Raw genomic sequence first — 13,843 nt, forward strand, 5'->3', positions numbered from 1 at the left:
ATTTTTTGATATTTTTATATAATATGCTGTCCGAATTAAGAATCAAATTATTAAAATTTCATATTTTAAACTATTTCTTTCCTTTTTTTTTTTTTTTTTTGTGTGTGTGTGTGTGTGTGTGTGTGTGTGTGTGTGTGTGTGTGTGTGTGTGTGTGTGTGTGTGTGTGTGTGTGACTCCCAAACTTGATTGGGGAAGTAAAGGCACTACGCACCTGCTGCAATTATGGATTTTTTTGCTTGCCTGCTAGAGGGTTAAATTGCAGTCCTTGGTGTTGATTGCAGTTTAACTAACTAATATGTATCTTTACTCTTACTTTTTAGTCATTGTTTATTCATATAAAAAAATCGTATGAATTTTAGTTTTGTTTATTACATAATTAGCTTATAATGTGGTTATTAAAGTTGTCCCTGATCCCTGTATTATATCAAGGTTGCACTGTATATAAAATATGAAAATATTTTTTAAATATTTTTTAATATTCAGTCACAGATAATTTGTGAAAATGTTAGCTGTTTTCAAGATTCTCATTGTACTTATGCTGATAATATTGTTACATTATAACTTTATGAATTAAGTTTTCTTCAAATTAAAAGCTCTCAGGTGATATATCAGCAGCCTGTTAATACACAGTTTGTTTTTACATTAATTTTTTTCACAGTTCCCATCATGTTTTTTTAATGCATGAAAATATTTATAAGGATGATTTAATTCTAAGAAGAAATTCAAGGTGTGCCCTAGCTAGAAATAAATGTCTTAATTCATTAAACATACTCATTTATATACTAAAAGAGACAGTCTCTTTACTTCACTAGCCAAAGAGTATTATATCTTATTACAAAGTGTGCATTTTACTCTTGTTACTCTTATTCATGTGGCATTCATTTCAGTTTCTTCGCATTTGCATTTCTTTTATTTGAAACAGCTGTAATACCTCTACTAGTGCATTGTTAACTAAAATATATACAAGGTCTGGCAGAAACGTTCCTAGGCTGGTGCAATAAAAAGAACACAAAATAGAGCTCAAAAATGGTTTTATATTTATTAAAAGTAATTGCTACTTGATTGAATGCATTAATTTCACTGCACTAAAAGTTCCTGAAAATAGTCATCCAAAATGATTTATCCACTTGTTCTCAAAACATGTGCTCCTGAACTTACTCCTGTTCTCTGTCACCTTTTTTCACTTTCTTTTTCCAAAGGTGTTTCCCTTCTGCTTGGAAATTTGCTCATATCCAGCCAGTTCCTAAAAAGGTGACAAATCCCTCCCATCCATTTATTGTCCTTATTTCTACTCTTTCTAAAGTAATGGAGAAATCAATTAACCACCAACTCAAACTATCTAGAAACCTTCCATCTGATCAATGAACACCATTATGGATTTTGTCAGTGGCAGTCTACTGGTGATATTCTGGCATGTTACGCATCTATGGACAAATTCAATGGAAAAGTTTGGTGAAACTCAAGCAATTGTGTTACTCTTGCACTTCAAAGGTTTTAATCTTGTTTGGCATAAGTTCTTCTAAATCTTCCATCTTGTGGTATGCCAACTGTTTTTTAATTGGGTATCCAGTTTTCTCTCTGACTGCTCACTGCAGTGATGGTCGATGGTTCTCTGTCTTCTAACTTCTCCACTAATGCTGGTGTTCCCTGAGGTTCAATTCTTTCTCCCACTTTTTTCTCTTATATATTAATGACCTACTTCCATTGATAAAAAATCCTATCCATAGTTTTGCTGACAATAGCACATTGCATTCCACCTTTCAGTTTGAGAAAACTTGCCCTGCACAAACAGCTTCAACTTCTTGAATATCCACTAAAATTCCTTAAATGCTGGTCTCCAGGGCTAATTCTCCAGCGGGACAAAGATAATTTAGTTGATTTCAGTCCTTCTAAAACTCAGTCCTGTCTTATAGATCACAAAAAGGATTCTTCTGCTCCTATGCTTATCTTCGATGACACTGTGATTTCTGGACAAGATCACATTTTTTATTGGGGATTGCCCTGACTTCTGATCTCTCTCTCTCTCCCTCCCTCCCTCCATAAGCAGATTATAAATATTGCTTCCACTGCTCTAAAACACTTTTCTCTTTTGCCCTCAACTTTTCTCCTTTCTCCTTTTCTTCTAAACAGCTGTTCACTCTGTACAAATTACAAATCCACCTTACCATGGAATATTGTTCCCACATCTGGGGTGGTGCCCCTAAAACCTCTCCCAGGTTTGTATATTCCATTCAGAAGAGGGCAGTTAGGTTAATTAATGACTCATCTCTAACAGAGTTTCTCTCTCATAGATGTTCTGCTACATGCCTTTTCTCTGGATACTTCCATGGGCACTGTTCTTCTGAATTGGTTTCTATAATTCCTGCTCTCTTCTCTAAAGCAGTTCAAACGTGTGCCAAAACCAATCAACATCCTTTTACTGTCCAACTTTAAACTCACAAAACCAAATTTTCTTCTCCCTCATTTATTCATTCAACTTCCGTTTTCTGCAACAACCTTCCTTCATACGTATTTCCTTTAAATTACAGTCTACAGAAATTCAAGTCTAATGCAACAAAATATCCTCTTTCATTTTCTCAACCTTCAGCCCATGCACAGTACTAAATAATATAGGTTATAATACCTGTCTCATTTCGGATTTTCATTAAAAAAAAAAAAAAAAAAAACTTTTTTTTTTTTTTTTTTTTTTTTTGTGATAAACTTCTGATATTTTACTTTTTTGTTGCAGTATTACTAATACATATTGTAAAATATGTAAAAATTGTAAAAAATTAATAGAGATTGTCAAATGATAATGTCTTGTTGAATATATTTCTTTTTATTCCAGAGAAATAATGAGAGAAATAGTCTGTTTAAGAAAACAGCAAGAACAAGAAGATGCAGCATTACAGTCTGAGCAAAGTCCTACTTTACTCACAGAGCTTCGTGCCTTAAGACAAAGAAAAGAAGAACTAGAAACACACTTAGCTTCTCTACAAGAAAGTAGAAGAGAATTAATGGTACAACTGGAAGTCCTCATGAAATTGCTTAAAGTAAATATTTTTGGATTCATTAAAGTGTAATAGGACATTTTTATATTTATTGAATAGTTTATTAGCAACACATAACACAGCCTAGTGTTATGAAAGACATCAGTTTCTCCACCAAAACAGCGGCATTCTTTTGAATAATATGTTTCTTATGTTAAAAAATTCCATTATTGGCCTGTTTACTGTAAGCAGTGGGTGATGAAAGCATGACCAATAACTGGAATTATATTTGCCATTAATACATTGCTTATATAGTAGACTCTCGATTAACTGGGACACTTCAAGAGTCCAAATTAAAAAATAAATAAATAAAAATCAACCAAAAATCATAAAATTCAAGTAATAACTAGAACCTGCCACTCAAAAAAAAAAAAAAAAGAGAGAAGAAATGTTTAGTTTGTTTTAGTGCGTCACGTCGATTGTTGTGTTCCGTTGAACCGCAAAAAGACAAATTTTGTTTCGCTATTTATGTCAGGGATGTCGAAATTTTTTTTTATAGTAAATATTTTTTTTTTGTTTAGAAATCTTGAAAATGATGGATAAATGGCAAAAGAGTTGTGCTTTCAGTTAAACAAAGACTTGAAATTATTCAAAAGTTTGTAAACGGTGCATCCGTTAAATCTCTAATGAACCATTATAATGTTGGTGACCAAACCATACGCGACATTGTAAAAAATAAAGGGAAGCTATTAGATTTAAAGTCGACATTGCAAAAAATTAAGGGAAGCATCATATTGGATACGCAAGTAGTGCTTGGTAAGTTTCTTTCATTTTTTTTATCTATCGTCATATTTTTTATGTAGGTTGCTGAACATTTTTCGATACAGTAAGTTCCCGACTTACGCAACTACGGATTTACGTAAATTTTTTTTTTTTTTTTTTTTCATTCTTTTTTTTTTTTTTTTTTTAGGATTGTAAAATTTAAAACAAAAAAATAATAATAAGTAATCAATAACGACGATCATGGCATGTGAAAATTGCACAAGTGAGATAAGGAGTAACAAGCAAAAAAATAGGAAAGAAAAGAAGATTCTTACAATTTATTAATGGTTTTTTTTTTTTTTTTATATGACTGAAGATTTCTGTGAAGGGGATGCAGACTTCAACATAATAATGTAAAAATCCACACAATTGAAGCTATAGATATTAATGCAAATAAAATAAGAGTTTAATACCTGTTTATAATTAGATGCACGAACAAAGCCCAGTAACCCGGGAAGTGCAAATTGTTTTCCTTTTATGGCAGTGACCTCCAGAAATATGCTTTAGTAAAATGTGAGCTTGCATGGGGTGATAATAGTGAGTTTTCGCTTTAACCCTGTGAGGTCGAATTTTCTTTACAGAAAATTTTATTTTGACCGTTATCATGGTGCCGACTAAGAGAATAATTACAGCGGTACTAGTAAATCTACCAAGAAAAGAAAAGCGATCGATTTAGATCAGAAAATTAAGCTAATAAGAATGTATCAAAATGGTCAAGCATTAACAAGTATCTTGCTGAATTCAGATTTGTCAATAATATAGTAGCAATATGGTATTAGTCCTTCCCGAGTTACACAAAACTCGACAAAGTAAGAAGTTACGTCTTACATTACTATTACATGAGGACTTCTGTATTTTTGGATTAACTGTGAAATCGATTATCCGGGATTTGTGTTTTACCATCTGTCCCAGAAAATCGAGAGTCTACTATATAATGAATATATGATGCAACAGTGTAGCCTTTTGCTTGCTATATCATAAACAGTGAATAAGGAACCCACAAAATTCAACAGTGATGAATGGAAGGAGCATGATTATCAACTAGCATTTATATTGTGTTACTGTTTTTATTTATTATTTGTTATTAATAATGTAATGATAAACTCCTTGCCAACAAGCAGTGGATGATGCTTTTCTGCAGTGCATTAACAATTTACTCCAAAAATCCAAAATTCCACGCCCCCACCCAAATGAAATAAGAGATGAAAATTTAATACTTGTTTCCACCAGCTTCAAAGAGCGAAATATATTGTGTCATTAAATAATCACTTATTTTCTTCTTAAAGGCTTTAGTTTAGAAATAGTGTATATTTTCCTAAGTTTTAAATCTATATTAGCCAGGAAATTACAGTATTTGTTGAATACTTTTCACCATATCTATTCAACACCATCCTTTGGTGTGTAATCTTGAAGGTTTCAAAACTCTGAGATCATAAAGAGAAAAAAGTTATTTATGCACGCTTGCCTAAATGTTTAGAGCATAATAAACAAGTCTATTAAAGAAAAATGTATAGCTACCCTACTTGTCAGATATAGTTCAACTTATCGGTCAGTATCATGCTAACTTTTTGGCCACTGACCCATTTTGTTTCTTAGCTTTACCAGCAGACCTCCATATTGAAATATGATTTTGTTTTATTGTTTTCAGTAATAAAACATTGTGATTGGCAAACAAAAATATTTCTAACTAATCCTTCAAAATTTTCCCTTCCACATTTCAAATTGGAAAAGAAATTGAAAATATAAAATTAAAAATTTCTAAAAAAACATTCTCAACAACTTGCCTTTTAGAATTAGTGTGATGATGTGCTTGTATCTTCTCACAAACCCACATGGACTTATCCGCAGATTGAAGGTGGGAGGGGAGTCTTTGGACCACAGTATGAATGCCACCATTGTGGTAATTCTAAGAGCACAATTGATAAAAGGTGTCAAGTAAATAACTTGCAAAAGTGTTTCAATGGGATTACAAGAGCAATGATTAAAACCTGCCTTTTCTATGCATTTAAGAGTATGAAATTTAATTTATGGAATGGATGTGCAATTTTACTGTTGATGTCCTTCAGGTTAAAAAAAATTCCAGTTGGTATGCTTGTTTCAGTTGAAGTTACTTTGTTGGATTATGCAAAGTATTGCATACATAATTATTAATTACTGTGTATTAAAAAAATTTTGTGGTGATTATATACTGATTCAGCTATATGGATACTAATTCATTTATTCTTTCAATTCAGACAGGATATTTATAAAGACTTGTTAAATTGCTATTTTAAAATCGACAACAGTATGCATGGGAAAGGGCCATCACTTTTGGTGTCATCGCTCTTTCAAGAGTGATGACACCAAATTCATTAAAGATTTATCGGATGAACTGTTTTCAAACTTTTGAATAATTTCAAGTTTTTGTTCAATTGAAAGCACAACTCTTTTGCGTTTATCCATCATTTTGTGATTTCTAAATATATATATATATATATATATATACAGTGGAATTTCTCTATTACGAACTTCTATTTAACGAATTTCTCTATATTACGAATTTTTTCGCAAAACATTACACCTTGAAATGAAATTACATGTAAAATTAACCCCATATAGCGAAGTGTTAGTCTCTCTATAACGAATTTTTAAAAAAATTAGTAAAAGCATTGTTGAAGATTTTCAAGCATTTACTGCTAAACAGCTGCTCAAATATACGGCCTCCTTCCCTCTGAAATTGCTCATTAGCATCTGGAATTAATCATTCTTTTAGTGAACACTTGTGGCCATTGATGCCCTTAGGAGGGTCTTTGTTTCATTTTTGTTAGAGTTATAAAACCAAATGGGTTTTCTTAAAAGTGGTCATAAACTTTACAATAAATAGGGTAGATTTGTAAATTGATGTTGGCTAAGGGAAAAACGAAATTCACTGCGGTAAATCTTTAGCGTGCTGCGGCGGCAATACATAGAATGCTTCCATAGTCGGTTTTTAGTAATGCCTACTGAGTAACATTCGTTTCTCACCTCAACTATACCATGTGACCTTCTTGTCAATCATTATATGATATGTCTGTTCTCATCTAACTGGACTCCCAGAAGATGGTTTTCATAAAAAAAAATTTTTTTTTTATTTTGTTCTTTTAGAACAATTTGTCATCAATCGCATAGGCTATATGGTTTTTTCTTTTTTTTTTTTTTTTTTTTTTCCCTGAAAAGTAACATACAGCATACATTAACCATAAATTTTCTTTTGTGTATATATGAATGAAAGCAGAATAAAAGAAATTCACAAAGTCGTATATTTCTTCAAAGTGATTGATAGGAAAGTTCACATGATACTGTTGAATTGGCAAGCAAACATCATTGAGTAGGCAATACTAACAATTCACTATATGGCCAGGGCAGCGAAGTTTGCGGTGTTTTTAATTTTGCGGGATTTTTAATTGGCAAGAGCTGCAGTTGAGTAATTTTTACAGTTGCAGAAACAATGTCGAAGAGAAAGTGTTTAAGTATTAATGATAAAGTAAAGATTCTTCATGATATTGACCAGGGTTTTAAGAAAAAAGATATTGCAGAGAAATATGGTATACCTGCAAGCAGTTTATCTACGATTTTAATAAAAAATCGAGAATCAATTTTAAATTGAAGGAGGAGCAGAAAAGAAGCGAATTAAGTTGTGTATATATGAAGATGTTTATAAAGCTGTTCTAAAATGGGTGCAAATGATACGTGCAAAGAATATAGCAATATCGGGTACAATAATTAAGCAACAAGCTCTGAAATTTGCACAGTCCCTTGGATATACAGAATTTAATGCGAGCACTGGGTGGTTAGATAAATTTAAAAGTGCCACAGAATTGTGGAAAAGGTTATTTGTGGAGAAAGTGTTAATGTAAGCGAAGAAGATTAATACCTTAAAGAAGATAAAATTTTGGAAGAATATGACCCTAAGGATGTTTTTAATGCTGACGAAATGGGTTTATTCTTTAAATATTTACTGAATAACTTGCTTTTAAGGATGGTAAATGTTTTGGCAGAAAACACTGTGCTAGTTGGAGCAAATATGACAAGAAGTGAAAAATTAAGACTTTTAGTCATTGGAAAATCAAAATACCCAAGATGTTTTAGAGGCACAAAATCTTTGTAAGTTGACTACACCTTTAATAAAAAAAGCATGGATGACAAGTGATCTTTTTTAAGAATGGATATTAAAACTAGACAAGCATATAACAAAAGAAAAAAGGAAAATCGTGTTGGTAACTGAAAACTGTCCAGCACATTCTGCCAGTATTTCTGCCAAACTTAAAAGTGTGAAGTTGTTTTTATCACCAAATGTAACGTCAGAACTCCAGCCAATGGACCAAGGCATTATTAAAAATTTTAAATTTCATTATCGAAAAAGAATAATAAAGATTGTCAATGTGTTTTCAGAAAATAGAAACTTGGAGGTTACAATTAACCTTAGAGATTGCATCTCTGAACTGGCAAAAGTTTGAACAAACGATGTCACTGAATACACTATTCAAAATTGTTTTTCGAAAGCGGGATTTGCATTGAATACAGAAGTCGAACCACAACTGGAAGAACAAGATGAACTGCCCCTTTCACAACTGAAAAACTTTTGGACATTATTAGAATCGTCTGGAAACATCGAAAATGAAATAACACTGGATAGTTATGTTTATGTAGATCAAGATCTGACTACAACAGAACATCCAAATGAAGATGAAATACTGCTGAAGAGTGTTAGACACAACCATAAAGGATCACGAAGAAATTAACGATGACGCATCAGAACAATCCATAGAAAAGCCAACTTGCGAAAAAATTATTCACGCTTTTAAAACGGTTCATCTGGGTCTACAGTTTTATGAAAATTTTCCTGATAATGTTTTTAATGCTCTGAATAAATGTGAGGTTTTCTTTGAGAATCAGACAATTTTTAATTTAATTGTAATGAAATTGCAAATGAAAATTACCGATTTTTTTTTTTTTTTTTTTTTTAATTTGTGATACTTACCAGCAAAAATTGTCTAAACATAATTTAAATAAGTATGTTTTTGAAATAAAATACATTAAAAATAAATGTAGATTCATTTTCATTTTCTAATTAGATAATGATTTCTAATAAAAAAAGATATTCTCTGTATAACAAAATTTCTCTATAATGAATTTTTTCGCTGGATTTATCGAATTCGTTATAGGGAAGTTCGGCTGTATTTATATTTACTATAAAAAAAAATTGACATCCTGACATAAATAACAAAACAAAATTTTGTCTTTTTGCAGTGCAATGGAATACAACAATCCATGCGACACACTAAAACAAACTAATATTTGTTCTATCTTCTTTTGAGCTGTGAGTGTGAAGACAGTGGGCATTGCGGGATAATAGATACATTATTCTCCCAATCACAACTTATAACTCTGCTTCTTGTTGCTTATTGAGGACTTTGCAAAACATCTGTTTATACCTATTCTATATATTACTTGAATTTTATGATTTCTGGTTGATTTAAAAAAAATTTTTTTTTTAAATTTGGAGTATTGAAGTGTCCTGTTAATCTGATCCCGGTAAATCGAGAATGTGCTGTACTTATTTCCAACTAATATTTATATCAGGGAATGGGGGTTCCATTATTCACATTCTATAAATTCATTCATTGTTAGTAAGTCTGGCTTTCAAGAACCTTCTGCCATTCATTTCCATTAAAGTAGATTATCCATTATTATAAAATTACTCTACCTACTTTTACCCATGGATGTCCAACCTTTTGTGGATAGGAGCCAAAAAAGATAAAATTCTAAGACCCATGAGCCACATCAGTTCTGATTGGCAGTGGGTCCTGAGCTACAAGAACAGTTCCTTACCACTAATTATGTATTTTTCGAAATAGGATTTACTTTCTATTAATTAAAATTTATATTTATTATTACATTGTTATTTGTTATTTGGTTTTTTTTTTAGGAGCATTAGCAACTAAGGCCATATTGCTCCGGGGATATGCGGTGGTCATTCCTTGACCTTTCCGCATCCTCCGTATTTGGTGGTCATGGGCTCGAACCCCAGTCTAATCAAGAAACACGTGCTATGCACTACTGCTCCTGCCCACATGGCTACGGAGGCACCTATTATTACATGGCACTAATCATTCTTATTAAATAGTTGTAATAATCTTGTTAAGATATTATAAAACATCACGAGAAAACAATACGGAAAAATTGAATATTGCTAGAAATTGTTATTTTCAAAAATCAGTATGAAACTTTTTTAAATTTGAAGAGGGGGAGTTGTTAATTAATTCTAATCCATAAACCCATTAAAAAACTTGTCTTATTTACTGAATTATACTCAACTATTTTCTCCATCCCTTGCTGCCAAGACAGGAATATTAACAGAATTTTACTCTGACGCTAATTAGAGAGGATATCAAAAAAAAATTCCATTTGGTATGCTTGTTTCAGTCAAATTTACTATTAGATTATACAAAGTATTGCAAACATAATTATTAATTATTACACTAGGTAATCGCTTTATTAGGTAATACTACTTTTTTTTTTTCTTCTTTTTTTTTGAAATGGAGTGCATGTGGGTATTCCCTCTCTATTCCAACACACATAAAGCTGTTTAGATGTGGGGAATGCAGATATTGCTAAGTTAGAAAATGCTTTAAAATCCATTAAAAACCGATTTAAAGAACCATTTAGGAAGTTTTTTTTAAAATAAATTGAATTAGGGTTGAAAAGATTTACTAAGAAAGTGAATTGGTTAATCCTTTGTGGAGGATATTTGATCTACATTTTTCAAATGTGGGCTCTGGTAAGTGCATATGTCCATAGATCTGCTTTACTGAAGGTTATTTCAAGTACATTTCAAATAATGTGTCCGTTTATGTAGTAGTAGTACTAGTAGTTGTAGTGGCGGCATGTGATGCAAGAAAGCATGTGTACGAGCTTATGCAGCATCAGCCAAAAAAAAAAAAAAAAAAATCACACCATTCCCTCCAAATGCATGTCCAGTTCCTCCTTAAATTTATTCAACCTATCAACTTCCACAATGACAGATGGAAGTTTGTTCCAGCAATTAACTACCCGCTGACTAAAGACAAATTTCCGCACATCTATTCTACATCTGTCTTTTCTTAATTTGAATTTATGCCCCCTTAGGTTCGTAATCTGAACAAGTGGAAGGATCCCATCAGAATTCAGCGTGCTCAACCCATTCAAGGCCTTATACACCTCAATCAGATCACCGTGCAGGTGCCTAGTCTCCAGCCATTGCAGAACTTAAGCCTCTCTTGGTAAGAGGATCCCTTCATTCCCCTCACCAATCTTGTTGCCCTTCTCTGTACATGCTCAAGTAAATCTACATCCTTCCTAAAATGAGGCCTCCAGACCTGTACGCAGTACTCAAGGCGTGGCCTGACCATTGTCTTAGCATTAGCATTAGCATTAGTAGAGGCATTTGATGCAAGAAAGCAAGCTTATGCAGCATCAGCCAAAAAAAAAAAAAAAAAAAAAGTAACATAAATAAATAAAAATAACCACTTCCACTTCACCCCTCTGTTCGTTCGAAATACCTGTCCAGCTGAGCCTTAAACTTATTTAGGCTATCAACTTCCACGACAAGGGATGGAAGTCTGTTCCACCCACCAACCACCCGCTGGCTAAAGGCAAATTTCCGCACATCTATCCTACATCTGTCTTTCCTCAATTTGAATTTATGCCCTCTCAGGTGATTTTTCTGAGCTAGAGGAAGAATCCCATCAGCATTGAGCATGCTCAAACCATTCAAGGCTTTGTACACCTCTATCAGATCACCCCGCTGGTGCCTAGTTTCCAGACACTGTAATTTGCAAAACTTAAGCCTTTCTTCGTAAGAGAACCCCTTTGTCCCATTCACCAATCTAGTTGCCCTTCTCTGTACTCGTTCCAGCAGCTCTACATCCTTCCTGAAATGAGGCCTCCAGGCCTGTATACAGTACTCTAGGTGTGGCCTGACCATTGCCTTATACAAGGGAATAATCACCTCCTTATCCCTGCTAGAAAAATTCCTATATATCATTGACAATACACCATGAGCTACTCTTGCAGCTCGTCTGCACTGCTCAGAGAACTTCATATCTGCCTGCACCACCACCCCCAGGTCCCTTTCATTCTCTACCACTGTCAGTGTAGTACCACAGAGTTGATACGTTGCTCTGGGGTTGCTGTTTCCCATATGTAGTACTTTACATTTGTCAATGTTAAACTTCATTTGCCACCTCGAAGCCCATCTGCTCAACCTTTCCAAATCCTGTTGCAGCAGCATAGTGTCAGTAGTGTCCTTGACAACCCTGCCAACCTTCGTATCGTCTGCAAACTTGGACATTAAGCCTGATATACCATCATCAATATCATTTATAAATACAGAAAACAATAAAGGCCCCAATACTGAACCCTGAGGGACTCCACTAATAACATTAGTCCACGATGAGCAGTGTCCATTGATTACCACTCTCTGTCTTCTCCCCCTCAACCACCCCTTTATCCATAGCAGCAACTTGCCTCCAATGCCACACTGCTCCAATTTGTGCAGCAGTCTTCCATGTGCAACAGTATCAAAAGCCTTTCTAAGATCCAAGTATATAATATCAAAGTTATTCCCTGCATCCAGTTCTTTTGTGACTGCATCATAGTATCCAATCAAATTGGTCAGGCAAGACTTCCCCTTAACAAAACCATGCTGTGTCCTAGCTATAACTGAAGTCTTGTCTAGATGATCCTGCAGTGCTTCTTTCACCAGTGCCTCCATTAATTTTCCGGGAACAGAAGTTAAACTCACAGGTCTATAATTACTTGTGTCAGCCTTTGATCCCCCTTTGTGAATTGGGGTCACATTTGCACATCTCCAGTCAATGGGTACCTCTCCTGAGTCCAAGGAAGCTCTCATAATTATGGCTAAGGGTTTGCTTACCTCCTTTGCTGCCTCCTTTAATATAACTGGATAGATCCCATCCACCCCAGGTGCCTTTCTTGTGTTTATCTTCAACAATTTCTCCTCCACTTTGCTCTCAGTTATTACAAGATTCTCTAGCTTACTGCTAGAGTTGAATACACCTCTGGCATTCCCCTCGCTGAATAACTCCTCATGTGTGAATGTCGATGCAAAATATTCATTTAGTTTGTTAGCTACCCGAGCAGGGTCATCAACAGTTGACCCATCGATCTCAAGTGGACCAATCTGATTCATCCCCTTCCTTCTAGAGTTTACATAAGTAAAGAACTCTTTGCTGTTTTTCTTCGCATCCCTTGCCAAGGATCTCTCGTAATCTGCCTTCGCCTGCCTAACCTCCTTTGTAACTTGGTTACAGATCAACTTGTATCTATCATAGGCGTCCGTGTCACGTGTTAATTTGTATGTATCCCATGCATTTTTCTTCTCTGCCATATGCCTCATTAGTTCATCTGACAACCATTTAGGCCTAAACCTTGAACAATATTTCTTAGTTGGTATGTAAAGCCTAGTAGCTTCCACGATAAGTTCTTTGAATGCTTCCCATTTTGAATTTGCTGTTGGCAATATCATCAGTTGATGCCACTGTATAGAATTTAAATACTGTCTCAGTCCATTGTAGTCGCCTTTACGAAAGCAATACCCCTTCCCTTTACCCCTAATGGTAGTTACCTCTTTGAGTAACTCCCACTTCAGCACACTGTGATCACTGCCACCAAGTGGTTCATTTATCTGCAGATTCTTAATGCATGAAGAATCACTACTGATAATCAAATCAAGAGTATTACTCCCTCTAGTTGCCTCTCGAACATGCTGATGTAGAAAACAATCATCCAATAAATCCACAAAAGCCTTGCTACTGTGTGAGTGACCAGCCCCCAAATTCCAGTCAATATCTGGGAAATTAAAATCCCCCATTATAAGACTCTCTGATTTACTGGCCCACTCTATTTCTCCGAACAGTTTCTTATTATACTCATCAGAGTCATTAGGCCTATAGCACACTCCTACTCTCAATTTTGATCTCCCAATGCTTATGTCACACCAAACTGACTCGACACTGCACTGTCCAGCGAT

General features: G+C 34.1%; 1 protein-coding gene across 1 annotated transcript in view; it reads left to right on the forward strand.

The window, feature by feature from the left end:
* Positions 1–13,843, forward strand: part of LOC150086575 (dystrobrevin beta-like) — a 116,172-nt gene that overhangs the window by 77,625 nt on the left and 24,704 nt on the right. The window contains exon 14 of the mRNA XM_090371462.1: positions 2,829–3,033. Coding sequence (XP_090227588.1) covers positions 2,829–3,033 — 205 coding nt within the window. The remainder of the gene's footprint in view (positions 1–2,828; positions 3,034–13,843) is intronic.

This window comes from Mastigoproctus giganteus, chromosome 4 (assembly GCF_048544385.1).
Source record: "Mastigoproctus giganteus isolate SK-2022 chromosome 4, ASM4854438v1, whole genome shotgun sequence".
NCBI classification, from domain to species: Eukaryota; Metazoa; Arthropoda; class Arachnida; order Uropygi; family Thelyphonidae; genus Mastigoproctus; species Mastigoproctus giganteus.